This window comes from Cetorhinus maximus, chromosome 2 (genome assembly GCF_964194155.1).
Source record: "Cetorhinus maximus chromosome 2, sCetMax3.hap1.1, whole genome shotgun sequence".
Taxonomy (NCBI): domain Eukaryota; kingdom Metazoa; phylum Chordata; class Chondrichthyes; order Lamniformes; family Cetorhinidae; genus Cetorhinus; species Cetorhinus maximus.
Window position 1 is genome coordinate 53,959,194 of NC_135880.1, and position 20,429 is coordinate 53,979,622.

At 41.8% G+C, this 20,429-nt stretch overlaps 1 protein-coding gene across 1 annotated transcript in view; it reads left to right on the forward strand.

The window, feature by feature from the left end:
- LOC144694404 (ras GTPase-activating protein 1-like) overlaps positions 1–20,429 on the forward strand; it is a 219,550-nt gene that overhangs the window by 130,035 nt on the left and 69,086 nt on the right. The window contains exons 14-15 of the mRNA XM_078564770.1: positions 11,150–11,307; positions 17,574–17,650. Of these exons, the coding sequence (XP_078420896.1) occupies positions 11,150–11,307; positions 17,574–17,650 (235 nt within the window). The remainder of the gene's footprint in view (positions 1–11,149; positions 11,308–17,573; positions 17,651–20,429) is intronic.

The following is a 20,429-nucleotide window of genomic DNA, read 5'->3' on the forward strand; positions in this document are numbered from 1 at the left end:
ACTCCCATTGTACTTCTGGCATTGTCCCTGCGGGAGAAATAAGACCTCAAGCATGTAGGTGATAGTGGTTTCACACCCTCACATGTTGCTGAGCTTGAAATGTATACTCATGGATGATAGCTGCACAACTAAAGAAACTGCTCAAATCCAATTGCTTCATTCATACATAATGCTTTCACCCAATCTTTGCTGCACCACTTCTCCTCTATGGTGGCAGCCTGATGTGTTGCCATCCTGCCAATCTCCAGAATGACTTTGATCAGGATTGCCAGTAATGGGACTCCACCCCCAGCTTAGGCCTCTTCCAGGAGTTAAGTGCACTCTTCTGCAATGAGGACAAGAAGAGGGATGCATTGTGGAAACCAAAAGGCATTTGATGGGCTTCAGGTCTGAGTATGAGTGCTGCCTGCACGTACAAAGGATGACGACGGGACCTTGTGAGACAATCCTGCTGCAAATGACATGCCTTACAGCCTTTCTGTGAAGAGGACTGCCAAGGAGGTGAGATAATCATGCCCGCCAATTGAGAATTGTGGCCATTTGCCTTGCCAGCCCTCAGGAGGTCTCTGAAGTGCTTCCTGCACTGCATATATGTCCTGTTTTTCACATTGCTAACCATCTCAGCTACCTCCAGCCTTGCCTCCATGGTCATGCTGGCTGGCTCTTACTCTCATCATTTTGAAATAAGCACCTGCCTGTGTGTCCTCACCGCCTCCAACATAATCTGCAGGGATGAGCTGGTGGAACATTGTGCAGTCCTTCCTTGTCTTACTACCATTTCTTCCATAAGCCACTTGTCCAAATCAGCTCAGCAGTGAAATTTGCCAGCAAGCTTTTAAACCTTGCACACTTTTTGTGTTCACAATTCGTCAACCTGTCTACCGTTCCAGAGGCAGGTTCCTAATACAATTTCTTCTGGAAGATTGAACTCGAAGGCCCGCTACTCTCACATCCGGGTTTCTGACCCGGAAATTATCCCTCCGCCTATGCAGAATCTAAGGTGGCAAGATTCGGCCCAACAAGTAGGTCCGGTTTGCGTCATGTTTTAATTAGAAAATGCAATAACTGGAAAATAATGATGTTCTAAACTGTCACATAGCTGATATGTTTTGTTTTAATTCTTGGAAAAGCCAATTCATACACAAATGAAAATGGTTCACCTCAAATACTTAACAGAGGAACCTACTATAGAAACTGATGGGAAGTTTGTCCTTTTAAAAATTGTACTCACTTAAAATATCATAAATTACAACACCGTTATCAAGGTTTAGGTCTCAAAAGACTTATTTGAACTGATTATTTGCGCGACTGTGGTAGCCTCTGGCATTACGCGTTGCTTCTGGAGATAGACCGTTTCCTTGTTCTACTCATTGTGAGGTGTTTGCTGCAAGGAACTATAGATACAAGAAGTATACCAAGATGTGTCCCTTTCCTTGCCTGCTATACTTTATGCAATGCTACATGTTCATTGATAAGTGCTTTCTATTGTGCTGCCCCTCAAAGGCTTATGTCTGATTAAGTGAATTATATTGAGATAAATTGCAAGGCAGCAATCTGGCATACTGATTAACACACTGTTACTAATAGATTTTCAGTGGCATACTTATATGTTAAAGATACTTTGTAATAGTAGAAATGTGTAACGCACAATGCATGATGTGTGCTGCTGATTTAAAGTGGCTGAATAAGTTGAGTTCCATTTTGTTGCATGGTTCTGTTGATCAAGATTGTTTTACATGAAATCAGGTGGACTTGATTGTTATGTTTCCTTACCTTTGTGAAATTTAACTTTTGGCTTTTTAAAGCCCAGCTTATGTATGAGATGTTCACAGTAACTTGCATAAGTTGTAGGATAGATATGTGGAATGTAGGTGAATTGGGGAAAGAGCCAGTATTAAGTTTAGTATTGATTTTGAGGTGCTGGGCTTCAGTAACATTGGGCAATGATTTTGGGTATGGTAATGCATCAGAAGAGCAACTTGGGTGTGTTAACATTTGAGGACAGATCGAATAACCAAATAGTTTACAGCATAGACGGAGGTTTTTTGACGGAGCAATCTAAAACAAATCTTACTGCTCGGCACTTTCCTCCATTTATCTTCCTCTAACAGTTGTTGCTTCAAATAATTATCCAACTTTCGCTCATAATATGTGATAATCTCTGCCTCAACCGCCCGCTGTGGCAAAATTTCCAACAACCCTCAAGAAATTTATTTAATTTTTTCCCTCGGCTCTTGGAGACCCGTTTCAATTTGGAGACCCTTGTCAATGGCTCCCCAATCTTAACCCCTTAAAATTTAATTTTTTTTGGTTAAATTTTCTCTTAGTCTTCTCTTATGAGTGGAAATAGTTCCAGAAGCTCAAGTTTCTCCACATAATTATTTCCCATTCCTGGCATCATTCTGGTAAATCCAGTGCATGCCTTCTATGGCTTTAATATTCTATCAATAATTTATCTAACTTTATTACCTTTCCTACAGTGCAACAGTTACTACATTAGAACCAGGGGGAAAAAGTCTAAAAATTTGAGACAGACCTTTCAGGAGTGAAATTTTGAAACATTTCACACAAAGGATGGTGGAAGTGAGAACTCTCTTCCACAAATAACAATTGATGCAAGATCAATTGTTACATTTAAAACAGATTGAAAAGATTTTTATTAACCAAAGCTATGAAGAGATATGAAGCAAAGATGGGTATACAGAGTTAGTTTGCAGATCAACCATGATCTTCTTGAATGATGGAATAAGATCAAGGAGCTAAATGGCCTACTCTTATTCCTATGTCCTACTTCAAAAGTACTTCATTGGCTGCTTAGAATGTCCTGCGGCTGTGAAAGGTGTTACATAAATATAAGCCTTTCTTTATCTACTTGTATTCTATCTGAATGCATGCAGCATTTGCAAGAAGGTAGATGATTTAAAGGCACAAATAGAGGTAAATGGGTATGATTTGCAGTTAAAGACATGGTTACAGGGTGACCGCGACTGGGAACTGAATATTCCAAGATATTTTTCATTTAGGAAGGATAGGCAAAAAGGAAAATGTGGTGGGGTAGCACTGTTAATAAGGGACGAGAGAGGATCTTGGATCGGAGGATCAAGATGTGGAATCAGTTTGGGTGGAGCTAAGAAACAACAGGCAGAAAATATTGGGAGTTGTTTATAAGCCACCAAACTGTGGTGCTAATGTTGGGCACAGGGTAATTTAGGAAATTAGAGCTGCATGTAACATGGGTCATACAATAATAATGGGCAACTTCAATTTACATATGGACTCGGTAAACCTAATTAGCACTGATGCTGTAAAGGATGAATTCCTGGAGTGTCTATGATTTGGGTTTCTGGAGCTTTTCCAGCATTTTCTGTTTTTGTTTCAGACCCCAGTACCACTGTCCATGATGCTGGCCTTTGTTGTATTATAATTCCTTATTTGTATTATCGATGGCATGTTTCTTGTACAATTGTATTGGGTAATCAGCCTCTTAATTGCATTAGCCAATGGCAGATAATGGCATTTCCCTGGTACCGTTGTCCCATGATAGCAATCAATGTCCAAATCCTTTTGATGAGCCACTGTATTTTACTAAATGTCTGAATTAGCCCCTTGCTGCCCAGCCCTATGCTTCAGCTTGGCCTTTGTATTATATAGTTCAAAACATGAGATCAAAACATGCCTTTGGGTTTAAATTTTTATATTGCATAAATTTCCCAGTTGGAGGATATTCCGATTCTATATCTCCCCCCTTTAATATCTCTTTCATACCAGAGATATTACTTCTGACGAATCTTCTGCCATGATGAGTGTTTTGCAGGTTCCAGCCAAATCTTACATTTCTTTATATAGGCTATACATTTGAATCCATCACCCCAAATCCTCTTTTAAATAATCCTTCCAATTTCTCCCTTTTTGCTTTTTGTTTTAGCTTACACGATAGTATAAACAGATACAAAATCGTAACTGACTGTACAATTATTAAAACGTGCGATGCAATTTGAATCCAAGGGGGAACCTCAATATTGAACCTAATATCCCACCAAGGTGGGGTAGTTATTTCTCTGACCTCATCTCTCAATTCCCTACTGTTGGAGGGTAGAATAATGTTTTTGGGAAGCTCCACGTCCTTTACCAATTTTGTCAAATGCTCGGGTAATGGGGAGATATTGTACCCCAAATAAGATATGTACTCTTGGAGGTTTGGTAAAGTACCACTCACTGAGATTTATTGAGGTTCTTTTTATTCATTCATGAAGTAGGCGTCACTGGCTGGGCCAGCATTTATTGCCCATCCCTAATTGTCCTTGAGAAAGTGGTGGTGAAGTGCCGCCATGAACTGCTGCAGTCCGTGTGGTGTAGGTACCCACAGTGCTGTTAGGGAGGGAGTTCTAGGATTTTGACCCAGCGACGGTGAATGAACATTGATATATTTCTAAGTCAGGATGGTGAATGGCTTGGAGGGGGACTTCCAGGTGGAAATGTGGTCCAGGATAGGGATTATCCTTTCCTGTGAAATTTGAACCACTATCTGGGGTTTAAAACGAAGGATCGAGTCATAAACTGGGCACCATGTGTTATTGTGTACCTGATACTGATTCGCACCGATAGTGACACAGTAGGTTCCTTTACCCTCAAATGCAACCTAGGTGGGACATGGTTTTGAGCCATCCCCTACATAGTGCAGTTGAGAGGCTGTGCACTTTCAGACTCAAACCTGCATACCAGTCAATCAAACTTCATTCAGGTGATATGGACACAAAACTACATGTGCATCCCTGCCTTGACATTTACATTCTGACCCTCCAACACACACAAGTCCTTTGCTCCTCCTTCCATCATTTGTCCAAACATAATTTTACGCACCCCTCCCCCCGGTCCCCAGAATCCATCTGTCCAAGTCGTTTCCCAATCCGTGAGTTCATCACCCTTTGCCTTGTCTGTCTTACGTAATCACCACCCATGGAGATGCTTCCCCGGTATTCTAGGCACACTCGCCTTCCCTCCTTCACCTGTACCTTGCTGGCAGTGATATTTAATTTTGGGCAGGGCACTAATGCTTCACCGAATTTATAACCAGTGTGATTGGAATTTAACCCTAACCAACCGCCCCCATGTCATGGTGGGTCCGGTTCCTCCCATACACCGGTAAGCTAAAAACATCTTGATGTCCACTCGATCCATCTGTCCTGCTCCAATCAGGATTATTGTTACACTCAACCACAAGGTACATCCCATCCTGTGTCCTTAATTCAACTTGGCTCTGAAGAAAAGAAAGAAAAGGAAATACACCGCTCTTTGAAAGGTCTTCCCTCCACGGGTCATCCTTAGGTTATGTACAAATTTACAATGAACGAGAGGTCTTCCCTTTAAGCAAAGAAAAACTCCTTTTTCAAAATCCAAACCCTCTTATAACAAGGGTTTAAACAAGGGTTATTTGAGGAGGGGGCAGGCAGGACAGTGGAGTTAAGGCCATATCCAGATCAGCCACGATCTTAGAATGGCGGAGCAGGCTCAGTGGGCCGAATGGCCTACCCCTGCTCCTATTTCTTACCTTATGTTCTCATGATACTTCCTATTTATTAATTTAAGATTTTAGCTTAAATAATTTACTCACCTTTAATTTGTATCTTTTGCAAAGGCAGGCAAATAGAGTTTCAGTACAATTCAGCTATAATCTAATTAAATAGCAGAACAACCTCAAGCAGCTGAGTAGTCTATTCCCATTTCCAAGACCCTTCAGGCACTTGTACCAAATTTAATATGTAATAGATCAATGTGCTGCAAGCTGTTGTACCATTTTTGAGTCAGCTGCATGAGGCATTAGAAACTGGGAAGTAGCCAGAACTATGGGTGACAAGAGAAGTAGAGGCCTGGATGCAAAATCATAAGCTTCCATGCCTTTCTTATCGGCTGGCTCTGGTTGCTGTTCCTCAGCCATCCAAAAACAGCATCAAAGCAAGGAGGCTATCAAAGGTAGCCCAGCCATGTGATAAATAGGTGGAGATAAGCCACCAGCTGCAAGAAACTGACATAGAGAAGAGGGTAGCTGCAGACTGCCAAAAGCCTATATAATAAATAAGTGACATAATTTTGCTCTCAACCAGCAGACAAGAGAATTAGGAGCTAAGAAAAGTAAGGACATGGCTATCAGAAGGTAGCGCAGAAGAGAAGAAGCTGAAGTAAGGCCAGCTAGTGGTGAAAAAAATAAAATGGAGACAATGACATCAGATGCCTGCACTTAGTAGCACCAGTGTTGACATGATGGTCCTAGTGCTTTTTCCTCCTTTAACCCTTTTAATTTAACTATAACCATATCTCTTGTAACCTGAAGCAACTATCTGGGTTTTAGTTCAATCTGCCGGTAAGGGAGGCAGGGTGGAGGAGGAGGATGATAGAAGGTGGAAGTAGGCAGTATGATGGAGCAGGCATGAGGTTTGAAAGCTAGCTCAGGGCCAAATGAGACATCCAAGATTGCAAACATTCTAGTTCAACCCTAGAGCGTGACCGGGAATGGGGATGGAATTGGTAACCGAATTCACAGTGGGGGCTGAAGATAATGATTTCAGTCTTCCCAGTATTTAACTGGAGAAAATTGTAGTTCATCTAACATAATAAGAGCAAAATACTGTGGATGCCGGAAATCTGAAATAAGAACAGCAAATTCTGGAAATGCTCTGCAGGTCTGGCAGCATCTGTGGAGAGAGAAACAGAGTTAACATTTGGAGTCCATTTGACTTCTTTAAAGCTAAAGAGGTAGAAATGTGATGGATCTTATACTGTTGAAGAGAGGGGGTGGAGCAGGTGGAACAAGTGAATCGCTGCAGAGAAGTGAGGGGAAGATGTGCTTGGTGGTGGTGTCATGCTTGTGTTGGTGGAAGTGGTGCTGGATGATCCTTTAAGTGCAGAGGCTGGTGGGTTGTAAAGTGGGGAATCATGGTTGCGGGAGGTGGGAGGGGGGGTGGTAAGGGGTGAGGTCAGAAGTGCAGGAGGAGATAGGTCATACACGGTTGAGGGCCCTGTCAACCACAGTAGGTTGGGGTGAACCTCGACTCAGGAAAAAGAAAGACATGTCAGAAGTGCCATTTTATAAACATACAAATTTACAAAATAAGAGCAGATTCAGCCCCTCAAACCTGCTCTGCCATTCAATAAGAATTGAAGTTTTGGAAGGCAGCATCAATGGAACAGATATGATGGAGGCGGAGGAACTGGGACAATGGGACGGAGCCCTTAGAGGAAGCAGGGTATGATGGGGTATATTTTATACGTAGTTCATCCAAAACTGAGCATAGTGAAAGGCAGTAAGAGAAAAACAAAGAAAAATGCAGTTGGAATTAGAGAATGTATATTGGTTGAAATTCCATCCCCAAAGGATAAAATTCCTGAACTGTCACATAATTAGAAACTAAATTTAATTTTTCAGTCCCTGTAAGTTAGTGGCCCTAATAATAAGACTTAACCATTTAATGCAACATGGCTGTGTACTTTGACACTCATAACTATACATAGAAACATACATAGAAAATAGGAGCAGGAGTAGGCCATTCGGCCCTTCGAGTCTCCTCCGCCATTCATTATGATCATGGCTGATCATCCAACTCAATAGTCTGCTCCTGCTTTCTCCCCATATCCTTTGATTCCTTTCGCCCCAAGAGCTATATCTAACTCCTTCTTGAAAACATACAATGTTTTGGCCTCAACTACTTTCTGTGGTCGCAAATTCCACAGGCTCACGACTCTCTGGGTGAAGAAATTTCTCCTCATCTCAGTCCTAAATGGTCTACCCCTTATCTTCAGACTTTGACCCATGGCTCTGGACTCCCCCACCATCGGGAACGTCCTTCCTGCGTCTACCCTGTCTAGTCCTGTTAGAATTTTATAGGTTTCTATGAGATCCCCCCTCATTCTTCTGAACTCCAGCGAATATAATCCTAACCAACTCAGTCTCTCCTCATAAGTCAGTCGTCAGTCCCACCATCCCAGGAATCAGTCTGGTAAACCTTCGCTGCACTAGCTCTATAGCAAGAACATCCTTCCTCAGATAAGGAGACCAAAACTGCACACACTATTCCAAGTGTGGTCTCACCAAGGCCCTGTACAATTGCAGCAAGACATCCCTGCTCCTGTACTCTAATCCTCTCGCTATGAAGGCCAACATACCATTTACCTTCTTTACCGCCTGCTGCACCTACCTTCAGCGACTGGTGTACGAGGACACCCAGGTCTCGTTGCACATTCCCCTCTCTCAATTTATAGCCATTCAGATTATCTGCCTTCCTGTTTTTGCTACCAAAGTGGATAACCTCACATTTATCCACATTATACTGCATCTGCCATGCATTTGCCCACTCATTCAGCTTGTCCAAATCACACTGAAGCATCTCTGCATCCTCCTCACAGCTCACCCTCCCACCCAGCTTTGTGTCATCTGCAAATTTGGAGATATTACATTTAGTTCCCTCATCTAAATCATTAATATATATTGTGAATAGCTGGTGTCCCAGCACCGATCCCTGCGGTACCCCACTAGTCTCTGCCTACCATTTGGAAAAAGACTCGTTTATTCCTACTTTGTTTCCTGTCTGCCAACCAGTTTTCTATCCATCTCAATACCCTACCCCCAATCCCCTGCGCTTTAACTTTACATCGCAATCTCTTATGTGGGACTTTGTCGAAAGCCTTCTGAATGTCCAAAAAACCACATCCACTGGCTCCCCCTCATCAACTCTACTAGTTACATCCTCAAAAAATTCCAGTGGATTTGTCAAGCATGATTTCCCTTTCATAAATCTATGCTGACTCTGTGTCCGATTCTGCCACTGTTTTCCAAATGCTCAGCTGTTAAATCTTTTATAATGGACTCAAGAATTTCCCCCACTACCGAAATCAGGCTTACTGGTCTATAATTCCCTGTTTTCTCTCTACCTCCCTTTTTAAATAGTGGGGTTACATTAGCTACCCTCCAATCTGTAGGAACTGTTCCAGAGTCTATAGAATCTTGGAAGATGACCACCAATGCATCCACTATTTCTAGGGCCACTTCCTTAAGTACTTTGGGATGTAGATTATCAAACCCTGGGGATTTATCGGTCTTCAATCCCATCAATTTCCCCAACACCATTCCCCTACTAATACTGATTTCTTTCAGTTCCTCCCTCTCACTAAACCCTGTGTTCCCCAACATTTCTGGTATGTTATTTGTGTCCTCCTTTGTGAAGGCAGAACCAAAGTATGTATTTCGTTGGTCAGCCATTTCTTTGTTCCCCATTATTAATTCCCCTGTTTCTGACTAAGGGACCTACATTTGTCTTCACCAATCTTTTTTTCTTCACATACCTATAAAAACATTTTACAGTCAGTTTTTATGTTCCCCGCAATCTTACTCTCGTACTCTATGTTCCCCTTCTTAATCAATCCCTTGGTCCTCCTTTCTGAATTCTAAACTGCTCCCAATCCTCAGGTCTGTTGTTTATTCTGGCCAATTTATATGCCTCTTCCTTGGATCTAATGCTATCTCTAATTTTCCTTGTAAGCCATGGTTTGGCCACCTTTCCTGTTTTATTTTTGTGCCTGACAGGGATGAACAATTGTTGCAGTTCACCCATGCGCTCTTTGAATGTTTGCCATTGCCTATCCACCATCCTTTTAAGTAACATTTCCCAATCCATCATAGTCAACACACGCCTCATACCATCGTAGCTTCCTTTAGTAAGATTCAGGACCGTAGTCTCAGAATCAACAACGTCACTCTCCATTTTGATGAAGAACTCTTATCATATTATGGTCGCTTATCCCCAAGAAGCCTCGCACAACTAGATTGCCAATTATTCCTTTCTCATTATACAATATCCAGTCTAAGATGGCCTGTTCTCTAGTTGGTTCCTCAACGTATTGGTCCAGAAAACCATCCCGTATACACTCTAGGAATTCCTCCTCTACAGTATTGTTATTAATTTGATTTGCCCAATCTATATGCAGATTAAAGTCACCCATAATTACAGATGTTCCTTTATTGCATGCGTCTTTAATTTCCTGTTTAATGCCATTCCCAACATCACCACTACAATTTGGAGGTCTATTTTCAACCCCCACTAACGTTTTTTGCCTCTTAGTGTTTCTCATCTCCACCCATATGGATTCCACATCGTCGGAGCTAATATCTTTCCTCACTATTGCATTAATTTCCTCTTTAACCAGCAATGCAACTCCACCGCTTTTTTCTTTTTGTCTGTCCTTCCTAAATACTGAATATCCCTAGATGTTCAGTTCCCATCCCTGGTCACCCTGCAACCATGTCTCCGTAATCCCGACTATATCATACCTGTTTACATATATTTGCGCGGTTAATTCATCCACTTTATTGCGAATGTTCCTCGTGTTAAGGCACAAAGTATTAAGGCTTGTCTTTTTAACATTACTTGTCCTGTTAAATATATACATACATTATACTACGTATAAAAGCACAATTCCACCTGTTTTACATGATCTCAGTTATTTAAAACTAATATTCCCTTTATTTTTAAAACCTTTGAAATTATATAAAAACCTACATACAATTGTTCAGCTGGCTGTTGAATTAATTATTTATTTAATTTTATATTCTACATCCAACGTCAACTTCGATATCTATTAATTCAATATGTTCTTAACTAAACCAATGATATACAACTAGAATAATATATTTTGTATTACATCATATACATCCCTCTATCTACAAAATGCTGTAGTTTCCTATTCAGTGTCAGTACTAAGAGAGCAAAAGATCACTTTGCCTCTAAATTTTAATTACAAAATATTACTGAAAAGAAAGGCATACTGTCGGACCATTTTGTCTTGCACTCACCAAGACAAATGCAAGAATGCCAAATTTGCTGATTGAGTGTGAGACGAAAAGCTTCAACAGCATGTCTCTTTTTTCAGCAATACCCAGGTTCTGTACTACCAAAGGATGAATTAAAAAATACCTCTTGCAGGTTACTGGGACAGCACAATTGATTATATCAGACTTACTAGTTTTACCATAGAAATAGTGAAATTTTCAAAAATTATTGGTCATTAATATTAAGGTATGCAGCAAAAGTAATCTGTTGATATCTGGTGTCATGTGAAAGTTCCTATGCTATAATAAAAATAATTTATTTTTCTTCTTCAGGTCAGTAGCCTGGTGTTGTATGTGGAAGAAGCCCATAAACTTCCAGGGAAATATTTCACACAACCTTACTGTAACATCTCCCTAAACAGTGTTCAAGTAGCAAAAACTCATGCCAGGGAAGGGCAAAATCCTGTATGGACAGAAGAATTCGTTTTTGAGTGAGTCCTCCTTTCAGCATAAAACCTCTTCAGTAATCATGTTTTATGAAGATTTACACACAACAAACAAAGATTTACTGCCTAATCTGGTGTCTCTGAACTGTCTGAAAACTCTCAAAGACAAGTGCTTTGAAGTGTAATGGCTGTAGGAGCTTCGTGCAGCCAATTTTACTGATTTTTGAATATATTTCTCAGGATACCAAAAGCTTCCTGTTTTTCTTGCAATTGTGCTTCGAGACCATTTTCTTCTACCAGAAGTACATGGGGCTTATTATTAATAGCTGTCAGAAGGATGGCGCTAAGATAATGTAGCACTGCCTCTGCAGTGTCAGTCCAGATTGTGTACTCAAGTTCTAGAATGAGGCTAGAACTTATAGGGAGGGAATTTCAAATGTCGGGCATGTGTTTCTTACCTGAAAACTGGGCGACCAGCAGTTGCATGACTGGTGAGCACCTTGTGCACCCATTGCCCATCTGAATCAACTTTGGGCAGTCCTAAGCGCATTCTGTAAATCCTTACCATTATGTAATAAAACCTGAAAGTACTGGAAATACTCAACATGTCTGGAGCATCTGTGGAGATAGAAACACAAGCCTGCGAAGGGATATAAATAATTTAAGTGAGTGGGCAAGAAGGTGGCAGATGGATTATAATGTGGGGAAATGGGAGGCAGGAAGAATAGAAAAGCAGAATAGTTTTTTAATTGGTGAGAAACTATTAAATGCTAGTGTTCAGGAGGTTTTTATGTCATGTACCGAAACACACAGTTAGCATGCAGGTACAGCAAGCAATTAGGAAGGCAACTGGTATGTCGTCCTTTATTTCAAAGAGGGTAGAATAACAGGAAGTCTTGCTGCAATTGAACTGGGCTTTCGTGAGACCACACCTGGAGCATTGTACAATTTTAGTCTCTGTACCTAAGGAAGGATATTCTCACCTTGGAAGGGGTGCACTGGATCTATCCTTGACCGCCTCTTATTTCTCATCTACATGCTGCCCCTCAGCAACGTCATCCAAAATCATAGTGTTAGTTTTCATAAGTACACTGATAGCAGCCAGCTCTCCCTCACCACCCCCTCTCTCAACTCCTCCACTGTTGCAAAATAATCAGTACTGGATGAACAGAAATTTCCTTCAATAAATATTGGGAAGGCTGAAGCTGTTGTCTTTGGTCCTGTTACGATCCCTGTGGGGGAACTGTAAACCAAAATAAGTAAATTTACTGAATAACCCCCAAATTAAGAAATTACCAATTTCTATTTTTTTGTAGCTTTTACTTTAACACAAACCTGAATCCATGTAAATTATACATGAATTAACAGACAAATTACTGTCGGTACGAGCTACAAATTACTTATGGAACAGTAGATGCAACAAAGGCTATCTCATGAAATTTCAGGCATTTGAATCATTCTCCACACAAATGTGGCACCACATGCAATCTCATAGTCTTTCCAGCTTGGCCTCCGGAATGTAAGTTCTCTCACTTTTCTCACTCTATAGATTTGGTCCTTGAGTCACCTGCAACAATAGTTCCACTCCATCCAAGTTCCCGGGAGACAGTGTTGCCCATATGCACGCTCCTGCAGAATTCGTTAGCTAGGTTCACGATAGTCTTGATGGCACAAATTCCACAGAGACCCCTGTATCTGATTCCTTTAAATAAACTTGTTAAGCAGCCTGGTCAGCTCTGGCAAAACTGAAGCATAGCAGTGGAATTATCCAATCCATAGTCTCTGCTCTAACCCTGTCTTCAGCTTCTTGTCTTCCTTAACTGTCTTACACACACAACTCCTTGTAAATATACCTTCTCTGTTTTCTTCCCTGTTGTGGCTCTCCTTTCCTGTAGCGCATATTTGTACCTACCAGCCACACGGCTTTAATATGTTAACTGTCTTCCTCTTGGCACTGCTTTCAGGTCAAGGGTTGCCAGGTCACATAGACCAGCATTTCTTACTAGTCAAGGAAATTACAATTGATGCAAACTCATAAAAGTCCTTTTCAAACTCAACAGACACTTTAAAGAAAAGATTTTCCTTACTCCGCTACTTCCTACAAAGGTGGTCACAGATACCCACTGCAAACTCTGTTCCCTAGCTACCTACTCCATCCCTCTCCCTGGTAGCAGTCAGACAGTAAATCAGTCTTTTTGCAGTCTTGATATCATATTTGACCCCAAGTTGAGCTTCCAATTGCACATTTGCACCATCACTAAGACTGCCTTTTTCCACCTCCGCAATGTTGCCCGATTTCAGCCCTGTTGTAGCTCATCTGCTGAAACCCTCAGTCATGCTGTTGTTACCTCTAGATTTGATTATTCCAACACACTCATGACTGGTCCCTCATATTCTACCCACTGTAAAATTGAGGTAATGGAAAACTCTGTTGCCCGTGTCTTAATGTAAATTAAGTCATGTTCACCTATCACCCTTGTGCTCACTGACTTACATTGGCTCCCGATCAAGCAACAATTTGACAGGGTAGATGCTGAGAGGCTGTTTTCCCTGTTTGGAGAGTCTAGAACTAGACGACTTATTTTCAGGATAAGGGATCAGCCATTTATGTCTGAAACGAGGAGAAATATATTCATTTTGGGCATTTGAAATTTGCAATCCCAGAGGGCTAGTAATGCTGTTGAGTATATTCGTGGCGAAGGTGGATAGATTTTTTTGACTTGAAATTAAAGGACATGGTGGCTGGAAAGGAAAATGGAGTCGACATGATCTTATTGAATGGCGGAGTAGGCTTGATGGGCTGTATGAACTGCTCACAGCATTCCCTCTGATCTAGCCCAAAACTTATCACGCCGTGCACAAGCAACGCGATTGCCAACCAGTAATCTTAGGGACCATGCAGTGCAATTAACCAGCTGCACACAACAAGGGAAATTAGAGGGAACATTGGTCTGCTTTTGTTCTTATTTTTATGTTCTTCCATTGTTACAACTCTGTAGCTACAACAGACTCTGTAAATAGCTCATAAATTTCATCCTTGGTTTCATTCCCACTTACAAATTTGTTTTGTTTTTATGATTTATTTTTATAATTAAGTGTTTAATTTACTCTATTACTAAATCAAGTTTATTTATATAATTAATTTTTGTTTAATGTTTAATCAGATCTGGTATAACATTAAAATTAACTAAATATAGGTCACTAATGCTAAATGGTTCCAAATTTTCATTATATTAAATCTGACGAATATTAAATAAGAGCTAAGGATGTAAAATTAAGATAATCAACAGCTACAAATTAATCTAAAATTGGCTCAATCCAAATATCTAAATATAATCTTGATCTCAAGTAATCATCATTATCTAGAACTAAAATGATTTTTAAAAAAAGAAATGACAGTGTAGGTTGCATGTCAGGGCTGTAATACATGGGATTTTGTGGACAGTAAGACTGTCCTAGATTGTCACATCTGTAGTAAATGTCTCTGGCTTGAGCCAGAGTGAGAGTTGCATTCTGATGCATAGAGGAGGGGAATAGATTTGTGGATCATGTTCTGCAGAGTACAGTCAGACTTCAGAAGAAGACACGTGCAGGATAAGGAAAATATGACTCACCCAGTTGAACAGAACCAAGGGGAGATAAAGACACTGGTCCTGTCCAGCAATTGGAATGTACTTGCTACCTGTGGGAATAAGGATGCAGGCTGCGGGGTTAACAGCCATAATGCTAATCATAATTTGCTAATCACCAAAGCCAAGGAGGGACGAGGTTGGGGGGTGTGGGGTCGGAGCAGAATAGAAAGGTTATAGTCATAGATGATTTGATAATTAGGGGAATAGACAGTGTTCCCAGCAGTCATGACAAAAAGTCCAGAAGTGTCTGTTACCTGCCTGGTGGAAAGGTGAAAGATATTGCAGATCAACTGGAAAGGAACTTGTGGTCCATGTTGAAATCATGTCATAGGGAAGAAAAGGAAGGAGGTCTTGCTAAAGGAATAACAAAAGTTACAAGCTAAATTTTATATTAAAAATGTCCTCACAGGTGATAATTTCTAGATTACTATCTGAGCCACTTAGTAACTAGCACAAGAATAAGCAGATCAGGTGGGTGAGTGAGTCTGAGAGACCCTTGGGATAGGAAGGAACTGCTCTGCTGGGATGGCTCCACCTGAATTTGTGTGGGGCCTGTATTCAACTGGAAAGGATAAATAGGGCTGTCAATAAGACTAAACTAGTAAGGAGGAACCATGTGAAAATAACAAGTCTAAAGGCAAAATAGGATATGATAGTAAAGGTCAGATCAATGTGAGAACAAAGGTAACATATGCTTAGTATAAAACAGAATTAGAAAAGGACTGTTAAAGAATAAAATGAAAGGAACAACCACTAAAGACCAATTAAACTGCCTATGCAGCAATGTACCCAGCATCCAAAATAAAACAGGAACTGGAGGCATAAATCCATAGCAGTGAACCGGATGTAGTAGGAGTAATGGAAAAATGGCTATAAAAGGAACAGCACTGGCAATTAAATATTGCAGATTATAACATAATCAGAAAGGATAGGGAAAGAAGCTCACTTAATACAAGGTCCCCCAGTGGGCCTGACTCTCTCCTACACCACACCACCCGGACTTGACCCGAGACCCAACCCCCCACCGAGGCCCGATCCTTCCCCCCACCACCACCACCACCACTACCACTGGAGCAAGAGGATCTGGGAGTACAAATACACAAATCACTAAAATTTAGGATAAAATGATGATGATGACACAGGTTACTAAGACCATTTTTAAATAAAGCAAAACACTGAGGTTAATTTCAAGGGGGATAGAATTAAAAAGCAAAGAGGTTCTTTTAAATTCATAAGGAATCTTAGAGCACACCTGGAGTATTGTGAACAGTTCTCGTTTTCTTTATAAAAAAGGATATAGAGGCATTGAAGAAGGAACAAAAGAGGTTTATGATGATGATACCAGAACAGACAGGTTATACTTACCAAATAAGATTGAACTGGGGAGGGGCTCTTTTCTCTCAAAAGGAAAAGACTGAAGGGATGGCCATGAAAAGGTTTGATAGGGTAGAAGTAGAGAGGATATTTCCACCTGTGGGTCAGATCTGAACAAGGGCCATAATTATAAGTAATATTCCTAATAGGGAATTTAGGAGAAAATTTTTGACGCAAAGAGTGATTAGAATCTTCCTTATCAACAGGTATTGATCAGGCTCTTTTTTAAAGGTGACAGTTAATTTGAAATGAATTTCTTTTTGTGATGCATTGTACCAATTTGGTTCTGTTGGAGTCCTTCTGTGCAGCTATCTGCTTTTCCAAAAGTAATTTAAGCTCCCATAATTTCTTCCTTCTACATTGTTCTTCCAATTATACATTTAGCTGTCATTTTTTTTATTCATATGATTTAATACATTACACAACTAGTATTCTTGACAATGCAAGCCTTTAGCGTATTCTTTTTTCTTCTTGTAGTGCACTGCCGATTCAGTTAAATGTGAGGGCCCTTTAACTTTTATTGTGCAACATGCACAAGAACTTTTGTGTTACTGTGCAGCTGCATAACTTAGAGGGAACATTGCAAACCTTCACGTCTTCCATTTAGATTTTTCAATATCAGCTTGTGTTCCCTGCACAAGACTTCTTCCTCAGTGATATCATTGATTTTTGCTTTGATTACAACCACTTGCTGCTCACTCAACTCTCACAAAAGTTTGTTCACTTGTTGTTTGATGTCATCACCTAGAACCAGAATTATCTAGATTTAAGTCATCGCCACAGGAATACCCAAATATCCCTGTATCTTTGAATCTCCTCCTTCTTGCATTTGTTTCCTTCTGTGCTTTCCTGTCCTTGAGCTAAAACCATGGTCCATACATAGTGTCTGCCAGTCCTTTTGTTTCCTTCAGAAACAGTTTCCAGTACCAAAACAGACATTATAATTTGTAATTGAATCATTTTGGGAATGCCAGCAGCTTGTTCAGTGTGTAATTATTTATATGGTAGCGCAGTTTGTGAAAATTATAACTCACCAAGTTTCCTTAGTTTATTTAAAGTTAGTCTTCTCTGATTTCAAGAGATTTTTTTTTTTAATCTAAATAATAGTATGCTGTAGGCTCCACAATTTAAAAGCACATGTTTATTCTACCATATGATATGGTATGTGTGCTCTGCCCAAAGGCAGGTCCTTGGCTCGTTGTCTTCTGATGCTTCATCCTGAGCCATTTAAAGCATATGTAAGAGCATGTAATATACAACTTTTAGTTTGCAGAGTTCTTAAATTCTTTGCCTTCATTTCCCTAGTGATGTCTCATCAGACATAAACAGATTTGAGATAAGTCTCAGTAACAGAACAAAGAAGAGCAAGGACCCTGATATCTGTAAGTACATTTGACTGTTGCGTGTAAGTACTTTACTTTCACTCAGAAGTTAAGTCCTGGGATGATGAACTTTTTAGATATTGTTACGATCTTGGTAGAGACAAGTAACTTTGTGTTTTAATAGAAAAAATACGAAACCAAGTTATTTATCAATGGAATGAAGCCACAAGATTCCACGGTTTAAAACTGAAGAGTTTTTACCATACAACAGTCAACAAGGCAAACACTAAATAGCATCTATCCTATACTCTAACTTCCAGAAATAACATGAGTTAAACATGAATTAACAGGCAAATTGAGGTTGAATAGTGTTGTAGGCGTGCACTTGGCGAGCTGAAGTTCAAAGGGAACTTGGAGGTGAGTGCACACTAACATTTCCTTGATGTTGAAGCGCCGCGCAGGGGTGCCACGCGTTCAGGTGAAGGCTCAGACAAGTCACTTTTTCCTGGCTTGCTGACAGCACGGTGCCAGGGCGAGGACTGCACTGCAGTCCTGTGGGAGGTGAGGCGAGGCAGCACAGTCTGATGCAAGTTGAGGGTGGCACAAGCACATGCAGGAGGGTGGTGGGGTGAGGGAAGAGGCCACACATTAGGAAACCTTGTATCAAGTGACCATTCCTCCTCAGCTGAGACGGTTCAGGCGCAACCACATTGACATTGGTATGAAAGTGACACCAAATGCTCCAGAACTTTTCACCCCTCGGGCACACACTGCCAACTAATGAGTATTTTACTGGACTTCAGAACAAGTGGACGACTGGGCAAGTTGTACAATCTCCTTGTGAAAGCTGGCCATAGAGCAGTCACTTTTAGAGGTGCTCACAGCCCCTTGCAGTGCCTTCATTCACGCTTGGACCAGTCTCCCCCATGGTTCAAGCTAACAGTGCAGCCTTGCAGTGTAGGTTAGGAGAATGCCTGAGGAAAGAGCACAACATGCAATCCAGCGGTTGAAGCTGCTGCCAATTGGCTAGGTGGAGTGGGGCGGAGGTGGGTGGAGTTTTGGGCAGCCATGCATGATACTAAACTCAGGCCATCTAAATGATGGCCAGCGCCCCCCCGGGATGTGTTACGTGGTGTTCAGATTTAACCAAGAAAAGTTCTTAGTACACCCATGCTAACCCACACGTCTCTCTCTTTCATCCTGCAGGAGGAATACATCAGGGGCCTGGTGACCTAGTTGTATGCCTCATGGCTTACAGGGAGCGGAGACAAAGGAGAAGAGAGCAATGGAGGTGCCTGACTGAGCAGAGGGAGGAGCAGCACCCTCAAGAAAAAGGGGTGGCTGAATCTCCTGTGCACAATGCTGAAGAGCCACAGCGAGCTGTCGCAGGTCAGCGCCTAGCTGGACCTACGGCCTACAGATGGCGCCTGTCATTCATACAGATGACCGAGAACCATTGTTGCCGAAGACTGCATATGTGCAGAGAATTGTTCGGGCACATCTGCCGCCTGCTGCAGGATTTGGTACCACGGGGACATGGGCATCAACTGCCAATGGCTCTGAAAGTGACTACAGCACTTAATTTTTATGCCAGTGGCTCCTTTCAGACCTTTGGGATCTTGCAAGCCTCCACACACATGCATCCAGGAGGTCATGGGCACCATATTCGCGAAGGCACACAACTTTTTGCATTTCGCCTGGAATCAGGAAAGCCAGGAAGCGTGAGCGTCAGCATTTATGCAGACCTCAGGTTTCCCACAGGTGCTGGGTGCTATCTACTACACTGGTGTGGTGCTCAGATCTCCATGGCAACAAGCAGTCAACTACGTCAACCGCAAGGGCTTCCACTCGCTGAATGTTCAGCTGGTGTGCGACCACCACAGATGCATCCTGGAGGTCTGTGCACGATTGGCAGGGATTGACCATAACTCCCATATTCTCAGTAGGCCTCAGATCCCCTGACATCTTCCAGGATCCACAGAGGCTGTAGGATTGGCTCCTAAGGGACAAGGGCCACCCGCAAAGGACGTTGCTGATGACACCCATGAGGCAGCCTCAGAGTGCAGCCAAAAAAAGGTACAACGAGGCTCATTCTGCAACTTACACTTTGGCGGACCAAACTATCGTAATGTTGAAAGAGGCTCTGGTGCATGGACCAGTCTGGTGGAGTCCTGCAATGCTGTCCACAGAGGGTGTCATGCATCTTTGTCGCTTGCTGGGCCCTTCAGAACTTCGTGCTGCAACCGGGGGGTGGAGCTGGCTGAGGAGGAGATAGAGGAGCTGCACGTCTCCTCCGATGAGGACGTTGACAGGGATGAGGGTGAGGAAGTCCTAGTAAGCAAGGATGACGACAATGAGTCCATTGCACTGGCTAGACGAGGCAGGATCGCCTTCATAGTTGCTAGATTTGTGAAGATGATGATGACATGCAGTGAGGAGACTCCATAGATCCTCATATTGCATCTGTGAACGTTTGACTCCTGTCTGGCTGATGGCAGTGCATATACCCTCTGTGTTAAGGCTTCTGTCATGGAGATGCAACGGATGCCCATAGTCCCTACATTCCAGGAGGATGACGACGACGACATACAGAGGGTACATTCCACAGATCCTCACAGAGCTTATGTGAATGTCTGACTTCTGTCCGGCTGATGGCAGATCGCTTGCGCTCTGTGAGCAGGGTCATTTCACGGAGTTGCAGCAGGAAAACTTTAACTTCTTATGATCCTATGGCATACTTCATGAGGTGAACGCTTCAGGGCCACACTGCCACCAGACACAGACGCTGATGAGATGGGGCCAGGTGCACCTCAAAGGTGTTGAGAGCACACAAAGAGAA